Source organism: Heloderma suspectum, chromosome 14 (assembly GCF_057233095.1).
Source record: "Heloderma suspectum isolate Gila_16-S chromosome 14, 16-S_ref, whole genome shotgun sequence".
Lineage (NCBI taxonomy): Eukaryota > Metazoa > Chordata > Lepidosauria > Squamata > Helodermatidae > Heloderma > Heloderma suspectum.
In genome coordinates, this window is record NC_139471.1 from 3,991,882 (window position 1) to 4,008,361 (window position 16,480).

The 16,480-nt window shown below is 47.6% G+C and overlaps 1 protein-coding gene across 2 annotated transcripts in view; it reads right to left on the reverse strand.

Moving 5' to 3' along the window:
* The window catches only part of NUP188 (nucleoporin 188), a 55,061-nt gene that overhangs the window by 16,331 nt on the left and 22,250 nt on the right, over positions 1-16,480 (reverse strand). Inside the window, exons 16-31 of one of the 2 annotated variants that reach the window (XM_084820670.1) lie at positions 16,083-16,238; positions 15,276-15,402; positions 14,877-14,964; positions 14,713-14,789; positions 14,247-14,361; positions 13,795-13,915; positions 13,332-13,398; positions 12,772-12,897; positions 12,406-12,551; positions 12,111-12,217; positions 5,839-6,045; positions 4,530-4,699; positions 3,997-4,066; positions 2,970-3,037; positions 1,641-1,836; positions 264-338 (exon numbers count right to left, since the gene is read on the reverse strand). In XM_084820670.1, the coding sequence (XP_084676796.1) occupies positions 264-338; positions 1,641-1,836; positions 2,970-3,037; positions 3,997-4,066; positions 4,530-4,699; positions 5,839-6,045; positions 12,111-12,217; positions 12,406-12,551; positions 12,772-12,897; positions 13,332-13,398; positions 13,795-13,915; positions 14,247-14,361; positions 14,713-14,789; positions 14,877-14,964; positions 15,276-15,402; positions 16,083-16,238 (1,916 nt within the window). Of the gene's footprint in view, positions 1-263; positions 339-1,640; positions 1,837-2,969; positions 3,038-3,996; positions 4,067-4,529; positions 4,700-5,838; positions 6,046-12,110; positions 12,218-12,405; positions 12,552-12,771; positions 12,901-13,331; positions 13,399-13,794; positions 13,916-14,246; positions 14,362-14,712; positions 14,790-14,876; positions 14,965-15,275; positions 15,403-16,082; positions 16,239-16,480 lie in introns of both variants that reach the window. The other variant, XM_084820669.1, reaches the window with a different exon arrangement.

Below are 16,480 nucleotides of genomic sequence, written 5' to 3' on the forward strand. Positions count from 1 at the left end.
GGCACTACTGAGTGAGAGCCTCAGAACTGATGTGCCTAAGATCTAACCACTCTCTCATATTCCATACCTTTGAGACTGCCAGCAGGATGAAATACACAATCCATAAGAGATTAATCCTATTATTGGACTTCCTTGCAACTCAGAAAGATCTCACCTCAAAGACTAGGAGGCCTAGAGTCTATCTGCCATTCCCTATAGCTGCCTATCCAAACCATGATGAAAACTACTGTAAAAATGACAAATATTTAAATACAAACACTCACCAAAGCCTTGGTCCCACTCAGGACATCCAGGAGCTGTTGCCGGACCTCCACGTCAGTCAAGTACATTATGTCAGCCTGAGAATATTTAAAATGGGTAAAGATGAAATCATGTGGAGAGCCTCCATGGATGCAGGAGAATTTCCCCTGCAGAAAATCACCCTCCCATGTGTAGAGGATGGAGGGGGTAGGGCTCGCACGCTGCCCCTCCTCAGGTGTTTAACCTACCCAGATCAGTAATGCTGAATAGGGCTACTGCCTCTGAACATGGAACATCCATTCAGCTAACTTGAGTAACAGCCCCTGAGGGCGCAACTGTATGCACGTTTAGACAGAAACAAGGCCTGCAACTCCCAGCACTGCTGTCTGAACAATTTTGTCTAAACATGCACAGGTTGAGCCCCAATACTCTTATCCTGAGGAGATCTGTCTAATCCCATTCTAGGCCAGTTGTCCTCTGCAAGCCTTGTGCTAATGAATTCCATAAGTTAATTCTCCTGTTGTATGAAGAACCTTTGTCTGTCCTAAATCTCCTGGCCATCAATTTCATTAGGTGATCTCAAGTTCTACTGTTATACAAGAGAGGAAGAAAAATTATTTCTCTGTGCATAATGTTATAAAACTCTGTTACTGAGGTCTCCAGTGTTGTGCCTGTGGACACCAATGTGTCCACAGACAACTCTCTTGGCACCCACCAGCTCCCTCTCCATTTCTTACGCTTTTTAATTGAAAAAAATTAACTGGGAGGCTAGCAGGCTGCGAAGCAAAGCACCGTCCCCCAGCACCATCTTTATTTGGCTTCAAAAGTGTGATTTTGGATCTCAGGCTGCACCTCTGCATTGGACTTAGGTTCCTGGGCAAGTTTTCTGTTAGTCTCACCAGTCTGGCTTCTGAAAATGAGAAATGGCACCGTGGCAGCCATTTGATGAGCAGGCAAGCCCCACCCCTGTGGCAGCCATTTTATGGGAGCATGCATGGCACTCTCTCAAAATTCCAAATGTGCCACTGACCAAACAAGGCTTGGGGACCCCTGACTCTATATCATGCCCCCCCGTAAGCTAAAAAGCCCCCAATTAATGGGGAAGATGTTCCAGACCCTTGATCATTTTGGTTGCCCTTTCTTAACCATTTCCAGAGTAAAACCATTCTTGAGTTCCCTGCAGGACAAGTCACTGGTATTATTCATTTACATGCCACATTTACCTGTCCACTCAAACACAGAACTGACTTGTGCTAGTCAACCTAAGCTACACCTGTTAAATTGTTGCTGGTCCCAACTAAATTATTTAGGCCATGATGAGATTTATTACCTCTCCTCTTCCTCAGTTTCCATCCCTTAAGTGTTTGGGGACAGACAGCACAACCTGCAGAAGTTCTTACGTGGCTGGAAGAAACAATGAGCATCATCCGCCAGGCGGAGATCAGCATCTGGTACTCTGCCATGGAAGTGCAGCCGCTGCCCTCCGTCTCCGCCACATGGAACGCCAGGGATTTCACGTAGCCTGACCAATAAGCAAAGCGCTTCTCTGTGGAAAACTTCTTTAGCGTGTCTTTGAGTGACTGATCCAGAGAACCCCTGCACCCAAATGAGAAATCAGGAGCTGCAGGTCTTTTCAGTTACCCTTAGATGTACAGAAAGGCTAAAGAGCGTACACAGGCAGGCATTATAAAAAATGTGCTATAGAATATGAAAAATGAGACACACACACACAAAACTGGTACTATTGACACCATGCTAGTGGAAACCATTGCATAAACGACATCAATAGGACTTGATAGTGTGACAGGTGTCCTGGAAAATCTGCCATGCTCACAACCACGATTGATGTTGCACAAGCATTGGTTTCCACTAGTGCAACTTCAACAGTAGTCACGCACGCTTGGATCCTTCCCTGTAACCCCGTTTGGCACAAGGTGCAGTGAAGCCATTCTCTCGGATGGCTTTAAAAGGGGATTATATCTAAGAACCACAAGCCCCAATTTGTCTGGTTCCCTTTTTAAAGGACAGAATACTTCACAGCTGGGCATTCTAAAACAATGTCTAACAATCACAAACCCCAATAATACAGGTCATCACTACACTGCCAACAACATCAAAATCTTTTATTTTCTCCCAAGGACTTGAAAAAAAACTACAGATGTGGACAGATAAAGACACTCTGCTGAAACATATTTTGATGCGCATGCCTAAGTGCAGCCAGTTTAAAAGTGGAAGTGGAGGTGATTCATCTCCTTCAGCACAAACACAGAAAAGAGGAGAGATAAGAGGGAGCACACAAGGCAGGAGCTTGTTCATGCAGCCCAGGGGTGCTGCTGCAGGCCCGGGGTCCTATTCCAGGCCTCTGAGGTTCCTGAGACGGCAACGCCCCCCTCTCCTTGTCGCCAGCTGGTTCCCGCTCCCCACCTCCACCCCTGACCACCAATCGTTTGGTGGTGTCACCATTTTTCCACAGTTTCTTTCCCTAAGGCTCAGTTACTGACACTAAGGGCTTCAAGCAAGAATAGGCTGGTATTTTTGCCCCTACCCGTTTTGCCTTTGGCCAGGCCCACAACTGGAATGCGGCCCCCGAGAGCTTATCTGAGATGGAATTTGGCCCTCAGGACGAGAAGTTCAACATCCCTGATGTAGCAGGGAACTATGATTCCTTCTTCCCTCCGAACTGGGCCAATGGGTCACTCTTTCTAGAAAATGCTCTTCAGGATACTTACTTCACCACATAATAGATCTCCAGACAAATGATCTTCATTATCAAGGCACAGGTGTCCAAGACACTGAGCTACAAAGAGGGAATGGGAGAGAATTAACTTCAGAGCTCTATGCCTCCAATCTCTGGCAGACAGAAATTAAAAATAAGAGGACTGAGACCAATGCTACCTGGGAATACTTCATGCCCTCTCTACCGAGTACATTGGTAATGCACATAAACAGGGAGCACAGGAAATCACGTGAAGGAAGTCACAACGAAAAGTGGTTTCTCCACCCGCACAACTCCTGCCCCCCATGCAGGGAAAGTGTAACACAACGTTATGTACGGACAATAAAACCTTGTCTACACAAGACACAGGTTATACAATCCTTAATGGGGAAGGGTTGAAGCTCAATGGAAGAGCCCCTGCTTTGCCTCAAGAAGGTCTGAGGTTCAATCCCCAGCACCATCTCCAGGTAGGACGAGGAAAGGCTCCTGCCTGAAACCCTGGAGAGCCATTGCTGCCAGTCAGTGTTGACAATACTGGGCTAGATGGACCAAGGGCCTGACTCAGGAGAAGGCAGCTTCCTACATTCCTATGACCAGCAACATCAGTGTCCCAACTGGACACAGTATATTTAAGATGGCAAGTGCCATCACAAAGGAAATATTAAGTCATATGAGAATTGTATGAGGTTTAACCGATTTAATCTACATACACTTGCATATGAAGAAAACAACCCTTTGGAAGAAAAAGCACACTTTTTAGATGCTGCGTGTATGCATCGCAGGAGGCACCAGCTAAGAAGCAGCCTTTCCTCCTGCAGCCTTCTCCAATCTGGTGCCCTCCAGATGTGGACTACAACTCCCAGCATGCCCCGATGCTGGGAGTTGTAGTCCAATACATCTGGAGGGCAACAGGTTGGGGAAGGCTGACTCCTGTGTGGAAGTGAAGGGGAGAGACCACTTCTAGGGGAGCAGCAATTCAAGGTTTCAGCCCTACTTGCAACAGCAGGAAATCAGCTCTACTTTCTGTGGGAGCTACCCACCTCAGATGTTTCACAAGGTGGAGGAAGTGTTCCAAAGAGTGGGTTGGTTAAGTTTCCCCAGAACTTCGGCCTAAGAAAGAAAGAAAGAAAGAAATCAAAATACCAATCAGTTGGCGATAGTTTTCACTTTTGCAGATACGAAACATACTTAAGACTATAAGAGCAGACCCCACAGTGGCTAACCTAGTGCCTCCCAGGAAGCCCACAAGAAGGGCATAAAGGCATCAGCAACTCTGACCCCGTCTTCTGCCTCCCAAGCAACTGGTATTCACAGGGACCGGTTGCTTCTAAACACGCATGCTAGTGTAGCTATCATGGCTAGTAGACAAGCCCTCCATGAATTTCTCTCATCCCCTTTTAAAGCCTGTCATCGTCACATCTTGTGGCAGGGAGTTCCATAGGTTAAGTCAGCCTTTTCCTCCAACCTGGTGCCCTTGGGATGCACTGGACAGTTTGCACGGGCCATTATTGCTCTGCTCTGGCCCCATCCTCGATAGCAGCAACAAGAGGCTGGCGAAATCAGCCACACTCACTTGGTCTGGAGGACTAACATGGCGCTGTCCCGGCGATCCTGCCACAGGGCATGGAGGAAGGCAATGGCGGCTCGTTGCAGGAGGGGAGGGCACCAGTACCGCTCCGGCTGCTTGGCATCTATCAGTTCTAAGACCACATGAAGGCAGCTCCACTCACCTAAGCTGAATTCCTAAAAGAGAATGACACTTTCAGGTGACATTGCAGTGCAGACATACAGTTGCCTGGTTGTCAGCAGTGACCAGATCATTCAGTTCAGCCTGGCCACATTAAAAACTCAAACACCTGAGCTACACAGGTCAGCTATGCCTAAAGGTGGTGTTTTCCAAAGAGGGATTTGAAAGAACTTCACCTTTGCTATTTGGGCAGAACCACGGGTAAACTACCAAGGTATTCAGGAATCTCTACTTCCAGGCGACCTACAGTTTCACCCTCAGAGTTCTTGCCTTACAGTCTGGGTCAACCCAAAGGCAGTCCCAGGAAGGTGTGCCAGAATCCTTAATTTCCATGGACCGTGAGGGTTTTGCCCTACATTTTCCTCTTTTATCATGACCAAGCAGGAGCACGCATGCTGGTTACCAGCAGCTCGATTGCTCCCGCTGCAAGCAGGTGGAGCGAAACAACCCAGAGACATTCCATTCCTGAGACGTGCATCATAACTTCCGAATGCAGAACTCTGGGTTGTTGGGGGAGAGAAAACCCGGAGTTGGAACCCGGGTTTTAACCCTCCCAGAGTTCCAAGTCATGATAAACAAGCCAAGGATGGAACATCTCTGGGTTGTTTGGCCCCTCCTGCTTGGAGCAGGAGCAGTCAAGCTGCCAGTAACCAGCATGCTTGCTTCCACTAGATCACAACAACCCCTCTTTGGAAAATGCTGCCTTTAGGCCTGGCTGACCCGTGTTGCTCAGGTGTTTTGAGTTTTTAATGCTGGGAGACGTTTAGAAGAAGCAGGAGCCGCTGAACTGCTGGGAACCAGCACACCTGCTCCTACTCGCTCATGACAACCCAAGGTTTGCTGTTGTTGTTTTTAAAAGAAAACAGAGTACAGTAGTCCAAGATGAAGGTTTACCAAGGCTTTCCCAAATCCTTCCAGAATAATGCACAATTAGGTTCCAATGCAAACAGCTCAAAGCTACCACTGGGGAATATCCAATGTTAGTCCTACATAGAGCAGCCTGATTGAAATGAATGGGATTTAAGTTAGTTGTGACTAATGTAAGTCTCATTCATTTCAATGAGTCTACTCTACACAGGACTAACACGTCCTCAACAGTCCCTCAAAATAGAGAAGTATGCACATCAACGTTTACCTTTGATCCATCACTCCCATCTTTCACTTCTAGGTTGAGAAATAACTCAATGAGCCCAGGCTGGGTTTCTACAGCAACTGTGAGGAACTCCAGAATCATGACTTTAACGCGCATGTCCTCAATTTTGCTCTGCAGACGTGTCAGGAAGGCATCCCGAATGGCGGCAGCATCGTTTCCGAGGCAGGCGTAGACAGACATCGGAGCAACCTGAAAAGGGAGGAAAGCCAGGGAGGGAAGAAGGCCCTACTGAAACTATTTACAATGATGCTCCTGTTCAATGGAAAACGACATCTTCTCTCACCAATTCTGACACTTGTTTATTCTCAGGGGTCCCCAACCTTATTATAATCTACCTGAGAGCACTGCAGGTGTTCTCACAAAACAGCTGCCTTGCTCATTCATCAACTGGCTGCCATGGCAGGTCACAGAACACTCATTTCTGAAACAGCAAACTGGTGAGACTGTAAGAAAAGTAACTTGGCCAAGAACCTCAGTGCATCTGAGCTCCAAACCACAAAACCACGTATTTGAACCCAGCACTTTGCTTTGTAGTATGCCAGCCTCCCAGTTTTTTTTAATGGTTTTAATTTTAAAAAATCTTAAGAATTAACATAAACATCAGGAGGGGCAGGGAGCCTGGTGAGTGCCAAGAAAGGGGCCTCTGAGCACACTGGCACTCACAAGTACCATGCTGGAGACCCCAAAATTGTGTATTATGATACAAAAGAGTAATCAAGCTGTCCTACAGTCTGGATAAAAGGTAAAGGTAAAGGTGTCCCCAACCAGTCGTGTCCGACTTTAGGGTGCGGTGCTCATCCCCGTTTCTAAGCCGAAGAGCCAGCGCTGTCCGAAGACGTTTCCATGGTCGTGTGGCCGGCATGACTGAACACCGAGGTGCACGGAACACTGTTACCTTTCCCGCCGAGGCGGTACCTATTTATCTACTTGCAATTTCTTGCTTTCGAACTGCTAGGTTGGCAGGAGCTGGGACTGAAGACGGGAGCTCACTCCGTCACATAGAATCATAGAATCATAGAATAGTAGGGTTGGAAGGGGCCTACAAGGCCATCGAGTCCAACCCCCTGCTCAATGCAGGAATCCAAGTCAGAGCATCCCTGACAAATGGCTGTCCAGCCTCGTCTTAAAGGCCTCCAGTGTGGGAGAGCCCACCACCTCCCCAGGTAATTGGTTCCATTGCCGTATTGCTCTGACACTCAGGAAGTTTTTCCTGATGTTCAGCCGGAATCTGGCTTCCTGTAACTTGAGCCCATTATTCCGTGTCCTGCACTCTGGGATGATCAAGAAGAGATCCTGGCCTTCTTCTCTGTGACAACCTTTCAAGTACTTGAAGAGTGCTATCATATCTCCCCTCAGTCTTCTCTTCTCAAGGCTAAACATGCCCAGTTCTTTCAGTCTCTCTTCATAGGACTTTGTTTCCAGTCCCCTGATCATCTTTGTTGCCCTCCTTTGAACCCTCTCCAGCTTGTCTGCATCCTTCTTAAAGTGTGGTGCCCAGAACTGGACACAGTACTCCAGATGAGGCCTAACCAGTGCTGAGTAGAGGGGAACTAGTACTTCCCGGGATTTGGAAGCGATGCTTCTATTAATGCAGCCCAAAATAGCATTTGCCTTTTTTGCAGCCACATCACATTGTTGGCTCATATTCAGCTTGTGATCGACGACAATTCCAAGATCCTTCTCGCTCGTAGTGTGGTTGAGCCACGTATCCCCCATCTTGTAACTGTGCATTTGGTTTCTTTTTCCTAGGTGCAGAACTTGGCATTTGTCCCTATTAAATGCCATTCTGTTGTTTTCTGCCCAGCACTCCAGTCTATCCAGATCACTTTGAATTTTGTTTCTGTCTTCCAAAGTATTAGCTATCCCTCCCAATTTTGTGTCATCTGCAAATTTGATCAGCATTCCCTGCACCTCCTCCTCCAAGTCATTAATAAAAATGTTGAAGAGCACTGGGCCCAGGACTGAGCCCTGCGGTACCCCGCTCGTTACCTCTCCCCAGCTTGAGAAGGTCCCATTGATAAGCACTCTTTGAGTCCGATTCTGTAGCCAACTGTGGATCCACCGGATCGTTGTTTCATCTAGCCCACTTCGAGCAAGTTTGCTCATCAGGATATCATGGGGCACTTTGTCGAAAGCTTTGCTGAAGTCGAGGTATATGATGTCTACAGCATTCCCACGGTCTACAAGGGAGGTGACTTGATCAAAAAATGAGATCAGATTTGTCTGGCAGGACTTGTTTTTGACAAATCCATGTTGGCTTCGAGTAATCACGGCATTGTTGTCAAGGTGCTTCCAGATGGATTGCTTTATGATCTGCTCCAGAATTTTCCCAGGGATTGATGTCAGACTGACTGGTCTGTAGTTCCCAGGTTCCTCCTTTTTACCGTTTTTGAAGATAGGGACAACGTTAGCCCTCCTCCAGTCATCTGGCACTTCCCCGGTCCTCCATGATTTCTCAAAGAGAATAGACAGCGGTTCTGAGAGTTCTTCTGCCAGTTCCTTTATTACTCTAGGATGCAGTTCATCTGGCCCTGGAGATTTGAACTCATTCAAAGGAATTAGGTGTTCCTTGACCATATGCCTGTCGATCTCAAGCTGCAATCCTGCCCCTTCAGCCTGTACTTCGCCTTTGCCAGGGGGGTCATAGACCCTCTTTTGGGAGAAGACTGAGCCAAAGTAGGAATTGAGCACCTCTGCCTTTTCTTTGTCATCTGTTATCATTTTGCCATCCTTATTTAATAGCTGAACAACCATTTCTTTCCTCTGCCTTTTACTATGCACGTAGCTGAAGAAAGCCTTTTTGTTGTTTTTAGCATCCCTCGCTAACCTCACCTCGTTCTCCGCTTTAGCCTTCCTGACGCCATCCCTGCAATTCTGTGCTACCTGCCTGTACTCTTCCTTTGTTACTTGGCCTTCTTTCCACTTCTTATATGTGTCCTTTTTTGTTTTCAGGTCATCCCTAAGCTTTTTGTGAAGCCACATTGGCTTCTTCTGTTGTCTTCCACCTTTTCTTCTTGTTGGAATTGTTTGTGATTGTGCCTTGAGAATTTCCTTTTTTAAAAGTTCCCACCCATCTTGGACTCCTTTTCTCGCTAGCATTGTTTGCCATGGGACCTTACTGATCATTGTTCTGAGTTTATTAAAATCAGCTTTCCTAAAATCCAGGGTACGCGTTTGAGTACACTCGGCTTTTGCTTCCCTTAGAACCAAGAACTCAAGTACAACATGGTCGCTTTCCCCCAGAGTTCCTGTAACTGCTACTTTATCCACTAAGTCATCTCTGTTGGTTAGGATCAAGTCAAGGATAGCCGATCCTCTAGTTCCTTCCTCTACTTTCTGTAGGAGGAAGTTATCCGCCACACAAGTCAGGAATTTCCTGGAGGGGCCATGTTTTGCAGAATTTGTCTCCCAACAAATATCGGGGAAATTGAAGTCCCCCATTACTACTACATCATGCTTCCTTAAAACATTGGCTATTTGCTTTTCAAAAGTTTCATCCTTGGCTTCTCCTTGATTGGGTGGCCGGTAGTAGACTCCGACCACCAGGTTCCTTTTATTCTTTGCTCCATTTATTTCAACCCAGATGCTCTCGATGGGGCTACCAAGCTCCTCCTCCTGTATTTCTGTGCAGAGATATGTATTTTTCACATACAGTGCAACCCCGCCTCCCTTTCTGTTCCTCCTGTTCTTTTTGAACAAGTTATATCCTTCAACTGCTGTATTCCAGTCATGAGAGTCATCCCACCAAGTCTCAGTTATACCTATCAAGTCATAATTTCCCTCCTGTATTAAGAGTTCAAGTTCATTCTGTTTGTTTCCCATACTCTGGGCATTAGTATATAGACATCGAAGACCATGTGCTTCATAGTCTGGCTTTCTTCCTACATGTGTCTGAAGACTATTATTGGGCGCTATCAGCGCTGTTCTCTCCATTGCAGTGCATGCGCCTACGTCCATTGTTACCCCCAACATTACATCTCCCTTCCCCGTAGGATTCAGTTTAAAGCCCTCCTGATGAAGTTCTTCATGCTGTGTCCAAACACATTCTTCCCAGCCTTTGTGAGGTGCAACCCATCCCTAGCCAACAGCCCATCTTCCAGGAAGTATAGCCCGTGGTCCCAGAATCCAAATCTCTCTCGTCGGCACCACCTTCGTAGCCAGTCATTCACCCGGAGTATTTTTCGTTCCCTTTCTATCCCTCTTCTAACTACTGGAAGGATGGATGAGAAAACTATCTGGGCCCCAAAGTTCTTGAGTTTCCTTCCCAAAGCTTCAAAGTCTGACGTGATCTCTTCGTAGCTCCGCTTGGCGGTATCATTTGTTCCCACATGGATGAGAAGAAAGGGATACCTGTCAGTGGGCTTTATGAGTGCAGGCAACCTTTCAGTCACGTCTCTAATCTGTCCTCCCGGGAGACAACATACCTGGCGAGTCCACGGGTCTTCGCGACATACTTGGGTCTCGATCCCACGCAGCAAGGAGTCTCCCACTACTACCACTCTTCTCTTCTTCTTCTTGTAGGCCTGGGTTTCATCGCCTCTGTTTGACTGACCTTTAGCCTCTTGCTCACTCTCATGCAGGTTCCCCTGTGATTCTTCCTCTGCAGGCTGTCCTCCAGTCTCATCTGCAAGTACCTGGAATCGGTTCCACAGCTCCACCGCTTCCACTGGTGCAGAGTGGCGTCTAGTTCTTCTTCTCCTAACTGTCACCGTTTTCCAAGGAGTATCCTCTACTCCATTTTTCTTCTCCTCAGCATTTCCCACTTCTGCCTCATCTTGCTGTTGCTCTTCAAGCTTCTGGTCTGCCCTTTGCTGCTGTAGTTCCCCCATTCTGTCCAAGAACTCTTCGTGTTCTCTTATTCCCCGGAGGGTTGACAGTCGCCGCTCCAGTCCACTTACTTTTTCCTCCAGCAGCGTGATCAACTTGCACTTGTTGCAGGTGTAGGCCATGTTGTTCTCAGGCAAGAAAACAAACATTGCACACACCTTGCAGGTCACCACCACTGGAGAGTCTTGTCCTTCCATAGCCCCTTTTCCCTTTTTGTGTCTAGCTTTGTGATTGTTCTAGACTAGCCTGTGCCTGCTCCTCTACTCAGTAGAGGTTAAAAGCAGAGTCCCACTGGTGTGAAAGTGTGTGTTACAAGACAAATAAATGGAAAAATGTTAGGTAAAAAAATAAAAAATGTTAGGGGCCTCCCCCTTGACCTCCCCTGCCGAACTCCCCTGGCCAACTCCTGTTTGCTCCCTCTGTTCACTTACTCTGTTCACTCGCTGTCTGGGAGCTTGCCTGCTTCTGTAGTCCCTGGACCAGCTGGAGCAGCTTCCTCTGCTCTGCTCTGCTCTGCTCTGCTCAGCTGGGAGACGGGAAACAGACTGAAGCTTCCCGCCCAGTCAGCTGCTGGGAGTACTCAGGCCACACCCCTCCAATTCAGTTGGAGCTCTCAGAAGCACCTGGTGAGCTCACAGCCAATCAGAAGGATAAAGGGCAGCCCCCTGGGCTTCCTGCAGCCCACTTACCTCTTAGCCTCTGTCTCCTTTGTCTCCTTTGTCTCCCCCGCCTCCCCAACCACTGCAACTCCCCTGGCCAACTCCTGTTTGCTCCCCCTGTTCGCTCGCTCTGTTCGCTCGCTCTCTGGGAGCTTGCCTGCTTCTGTAGTCCCTGGACCAGCTGGAGCAGCTTGCTCTGCTCTGCTCTGCTCTGCTCAGCTGGGAGGCGGGAAACAGACTGAAGCTTCCCGCCCAGTCAGCTGCTGGGAGTACTCAGGCCACACCCCTCCAATTCAGTTGGAGCTCTCAGAAGCTCCTGGTGAGCTCACAGCCAGTCAGAAGGATAAAGGGCAGCCCCCTGGGCTTCCTGCAGCCCACTTACCTCTTAGCCTCTGTCTCCTTTGTCTCCTTTGTCTCTTCAACCACTGCAACTCCCCTGGCCAACTCCTGTTTGCTCCCCCTGTTCGCTCGCTCTGTTCGCTCGCTCTCTGGGAGCTTGCCTGCTTCTGTAGTCCCTGGACCAGCTGGAGCAGCTTGCTCTGCTCTGCTCTGCTCAGCTGGGAGGCGGGAAACATGGCACTCGGGTCTCGAACTGCTGACCTGCCGACCTTCCAGTCTGCAGTTCAGCGTCTTAACCACTAAGCCACCGCGGCCCACAGTCTGGATGCTTTAGCGGTATTTGCATTCCTAGACACCCCCATATCAATAGCTCAGAACAGCAATAAAACACAAAATAATACAATGGATGGAAATGAAGAGAAGCCTTACTGTAGCCAGTCGCTTCAGGAGCTGGACGGCAAGGCGTGGCAAGGCTGCATCATGCTTGTGATAGATGTACTTGGCCAGGACAGCGACCAGATTGTTCCTGTGGGCACCTGGCAAGAGCAGAGTTTGAAATCACAGGAATATTAGTGCATCTCTGAGGAAAACATTGTAGAGGAAATGTCCTAGATGCAGCCCACATTCTGCCTGAAAACATAGTGTTGCAAATGACACGTATGTTGTTTACGTTATGCGTAAGACAGGTATGGCACTCCTGGCTGGACAGCAGAAAGGTACGTACCGTGCTGAGTAAGGGCGTGCTCTAGAGGGGACACGACCCTGGATGGTGGCTTTAACCGGATGACGTTATTGATAACCGAGAACGCCAGTTTCACCGTATGGATGAGCAGCTGGCCCTGGCTCTCACACTGGCTCTGAGGCTCCTCGCTGCATGGCCAACAAGAACGGCATTAGAACCCACCATCTGCACAGTCCAACTGGAACCCACCATCTCTGCTTTTGTTGTTGTTGTTCAGTCGTTCAGTCGTGTCCGACTCTTCGTGACCCCATGGACCATAGCTACCTCTTATCACACTAGAAGCTGCCAGCCAAAGAACTGGCAGAAGGAGCTCAATTTAAAAAATAAAAAATAAAACAGGCAACTCACCTAGTGGACTGCATGGCCATCACCATGTCAATCGTGTCCACGCCAATGCCCATAATGTTGATGACGGCCTGTCCTGCTTCGGTATTAGACAGGCTGAAGATGCAAAGGGACTGCAGGCTGGGGGCACTGCTGAAAGGCAAGAACACAGACCTCAACTCGCAGGCCAACCCTGACACAGTGAGCGCCAGAAGGCAACAGAGTGCTTGTTTCCTTTGTAGCCACGAGGGCTAGAAGCTCAGCTTGCTATGAGAATCAAGTATGCAGGGTGCTGGGAATTTATTTATTTATTTCAGTACATTTCTATATCGCCCAATAGCCAAGGCTCTCTGGGTGGTTCACAAAAATTAAAAACACAACGTACAGAATAAAAACAGTATACAATATAAAAGCTTAAAACTACAGTATAAACATACAACTAGAATAAAACCTGGCAGCAACGCAGAGATTTAAAATACAGTAACAGATTTAAAACGGCAAAGTTAAAAGACTGTAACGCTAAAATGCTAAAATAATTCCAAATTATTTGGAAGGCCGGGGAAAGAGAGTCAAGCATAGTGTACCTGCTATGGGGATCCATTTCAGGGCACAGATTCAATATTGCATGGATCAGCTGTACAATAAGATACCCTGAAAAACAAGGGAAAATGTGAACAATCTTCAGGGGGAAAACATGGGCTCAAAACAGCCAGTTTATATGCAATATTTTGCCCCTATTCGAATGCTTCTAGAATTATTACAGTTAAGGAGATGCTGGCTGAGTTTGCACAAAACACTGAGCCAGAATCTTCAAAATCCTACCTTATAATTCACGCTGCCTAATCACTCGCGCTTGGCTCCATCTGCAAGTGGAAGCAGCTAAACTAACCAGGAACTTATGAGGGCAGAAAAGCCAAGTCCGTCTCAAAACTCCAAATATGCCCCCTGGCCCAAGGAAGTCGGGGACCCCTGGAATAAGGTATAAGCCCCGGAAAGCACGGGATCTAATAGAAAAAGCCTTCACCCCCTTGGGGTCCTCGCGCTTACCAATTTGTTCTCTCACTCCGTGGGATTTATACCGCCATTTGTGGTAGTTTGGCAGCATCTCCTTCAGGACAAATACAACACAAGGCACCAATCCTTGGCTTTGGGTACTGCCGAGTTGTCCCTAGGGGAAGGGGTAAGACCACAGAACCTTCTGTTAACAGGAAATCCAACGCAGGCCACCACAAAAAGAAAAACCAGAAAACAGCAGAGATCCAAATATTCTTTGCAGCATGCAAGTCTCTCTGCATCCAGGTCTAAGCTCGTCCTAATGCCCTACACGTGTTTTGGACTACAGCTCCCAGCATTCCTGACCATTGATCATGCTGGCTGGGCTGATGGGAGTTGAAGTCCAAAAGATCTGAAGGGCACCAGGTTGGGGAAGGCTGTCCCTTAAGGCATGAAGACGTGCGATACAGAAAGTGATACAACGCCCTCCTCCTGAAAGCACTTACCCGGACAAGTGTCATGACTAAGTTTAGGAAGGAGATCGTAACGCCATATTCGCCTTGTGGCTGCTCAATACCCATGAGCAGGTTGCCATAGCCTCCAGCATTCATTCCCTCTGCACTGTGGAGACACGGGGAAAGCAGGCAAGTGGGGGAAAAGAGAGCGAGGCAGCTGTGACGGTGTGCATTACAGACAACGTACAAGCTTATAGATGAAGCGGCCTTAAACCCAGACAAATCCTCAGGGCAGCTTCCCCCATGGGGGGAACATTTCCTGATGTTTTGGACTACAACCTCCCACAGCCCCTGCCATCGTGGCCAATGGTCAGGGATGGTGAGAGTTGTAGTCCAAAGCAGGTTGGGGAGGGCTAACCTTTGCTAATTTTTAATCATTAGCATCATCCGGAATTTTGTCCAATATGTCCAACCATTTTCATCAGTGGATGATGTCATTCCGTGGGAATGAAATTACCTGATCACGTGACTCATGCTAGAAACTGGATTAGCAACAAATGGTAAAAAGCCTGTATGGTGAAGATCAGTCCAAACCTGAAAAGAGACCAAAAAGTATATTGATATATCTGTACAGATGTGGTGACTCTGAGAGAAAAGAAGTGAGCCACAGCCTCCTCCTACCTTGGCAGGCATTCGAGAGGCCAGTACTGTCAAGCAGTTGACACAGGAAGCGATAACATCAACCGGAGGAGAAATCACAGTAGTCAACCTGGAAAAGGCCATTACAAAATGTTATGCAGAGCTCTCCAAAACACTCAGAGATGAAGTACTGTCATTGCCTGAGCACATGGTGAGATACTTTGGAGTTTTTTCTTTGGTTTCTAAAAAGACTTAAGGCGCAATCCGATGCATGTTTTAGGCAGGGAAAAAAGTCCTACAACTCCCACGCTGGCTGGGGCATGCTGGGAGTTGTAGGACATTTTTCTGCCTAAACAGGCATAGGATTGCACCCTTATGCCAAGGTTACTGTTGAACATCCTGGTGAATTCAGAATTTAAGCAACTGCACGCACTTGCTTACCTCTGTAACAGCATGTAGATCCGTGACGTAATTGGCAGAAGGCAATCTGCTATCGACACATCGGTGCTGATGACTTTGTGGACCAGATCAATGACAGGCTTAACCCTCTGGCAATGCTGAAGGACATCTAAGGAACAGAATGTGTTTAGCATGGACACATCTGTTTCCCAGAGCAAACTCAGGTATACAAATAGACATAAAAGCAAAAAGGTCGAGGGCAGTTAGGCTGCTGAGGACACAGGAGAGGGCCTCCTCAGTGGAGGCACCGTACTTCTAGAATCAGTTTCCTTTGGAGGTTCATCAGGCCAGTTCTTTGCTGCTCTTCAGGAAAGCTCTGAAGACCCACTTGTTTTTGGCAGCCTTCCTGTAATTTTCTGGGCTGCAGGTTTTATTGGCAAGTTCTGTTTTTATTTATTTTTATCAGTAATCTCTTTTTTATATGGGGCTACAATATTTTTATTGTAACCTTCTTTGGTTTTTATTTTGTTACGCCACCTCTAGAGGGCTCCATCCTCCAAGGCGGCCTAAAAATAACTTTAAATAAATGCAATCTAAGGCAGCCCTTCCCCAACCCGGTACTCTCCGGGCGTGTTGGGAGACAACTCCCAGCGTTCCTGACCGTTGGCCATGCTGGCTGAGGCTGATGGGAGTTGAAGTCCAAAACATCTGGAGGGCACCAAGCTGGAGAAGGCTGACATAAGGAACAAATCATACCAGTATGCTAAACGGGACTTTTTGTTCAGCTGAAGCTCTCATAGCACATTTTATAGCACCCCGGCCCAGCTTTCCAAACTTCTAGACACTCACCAGCAGTCGACACCACATGCAGCAGCATCTCAACCTCACATGTGAACAGCGTCCAGCTGCTATACGAATACTCCCACCGTACCAAATAAGCTTGGTCATCCAGCATAACCTGACCCACAGTCCCTTGAGGTATCCTCAGGTTTGTTTGCCCAAGCCCTAAGAAGCAAAAGGGTGACACAAAACAAAGCCAGAATCTTCACGGGAGCAGAATTCCTTAAAAGCATGAAGATATTTTTCTTCAGCAATTCTGCAGGCGTCTTGAGCAAAAATCAATTATCTGGATTGTAGAAGTCTCTTTCTAAAATGCATTTCTTTCAACCGAGGCTTCTAGTCCTCCTGGTTGTGGGCGATGCACTCGAATGCATACAGGCAGGTCTTGCAGGGAGCTCTAGCATTAA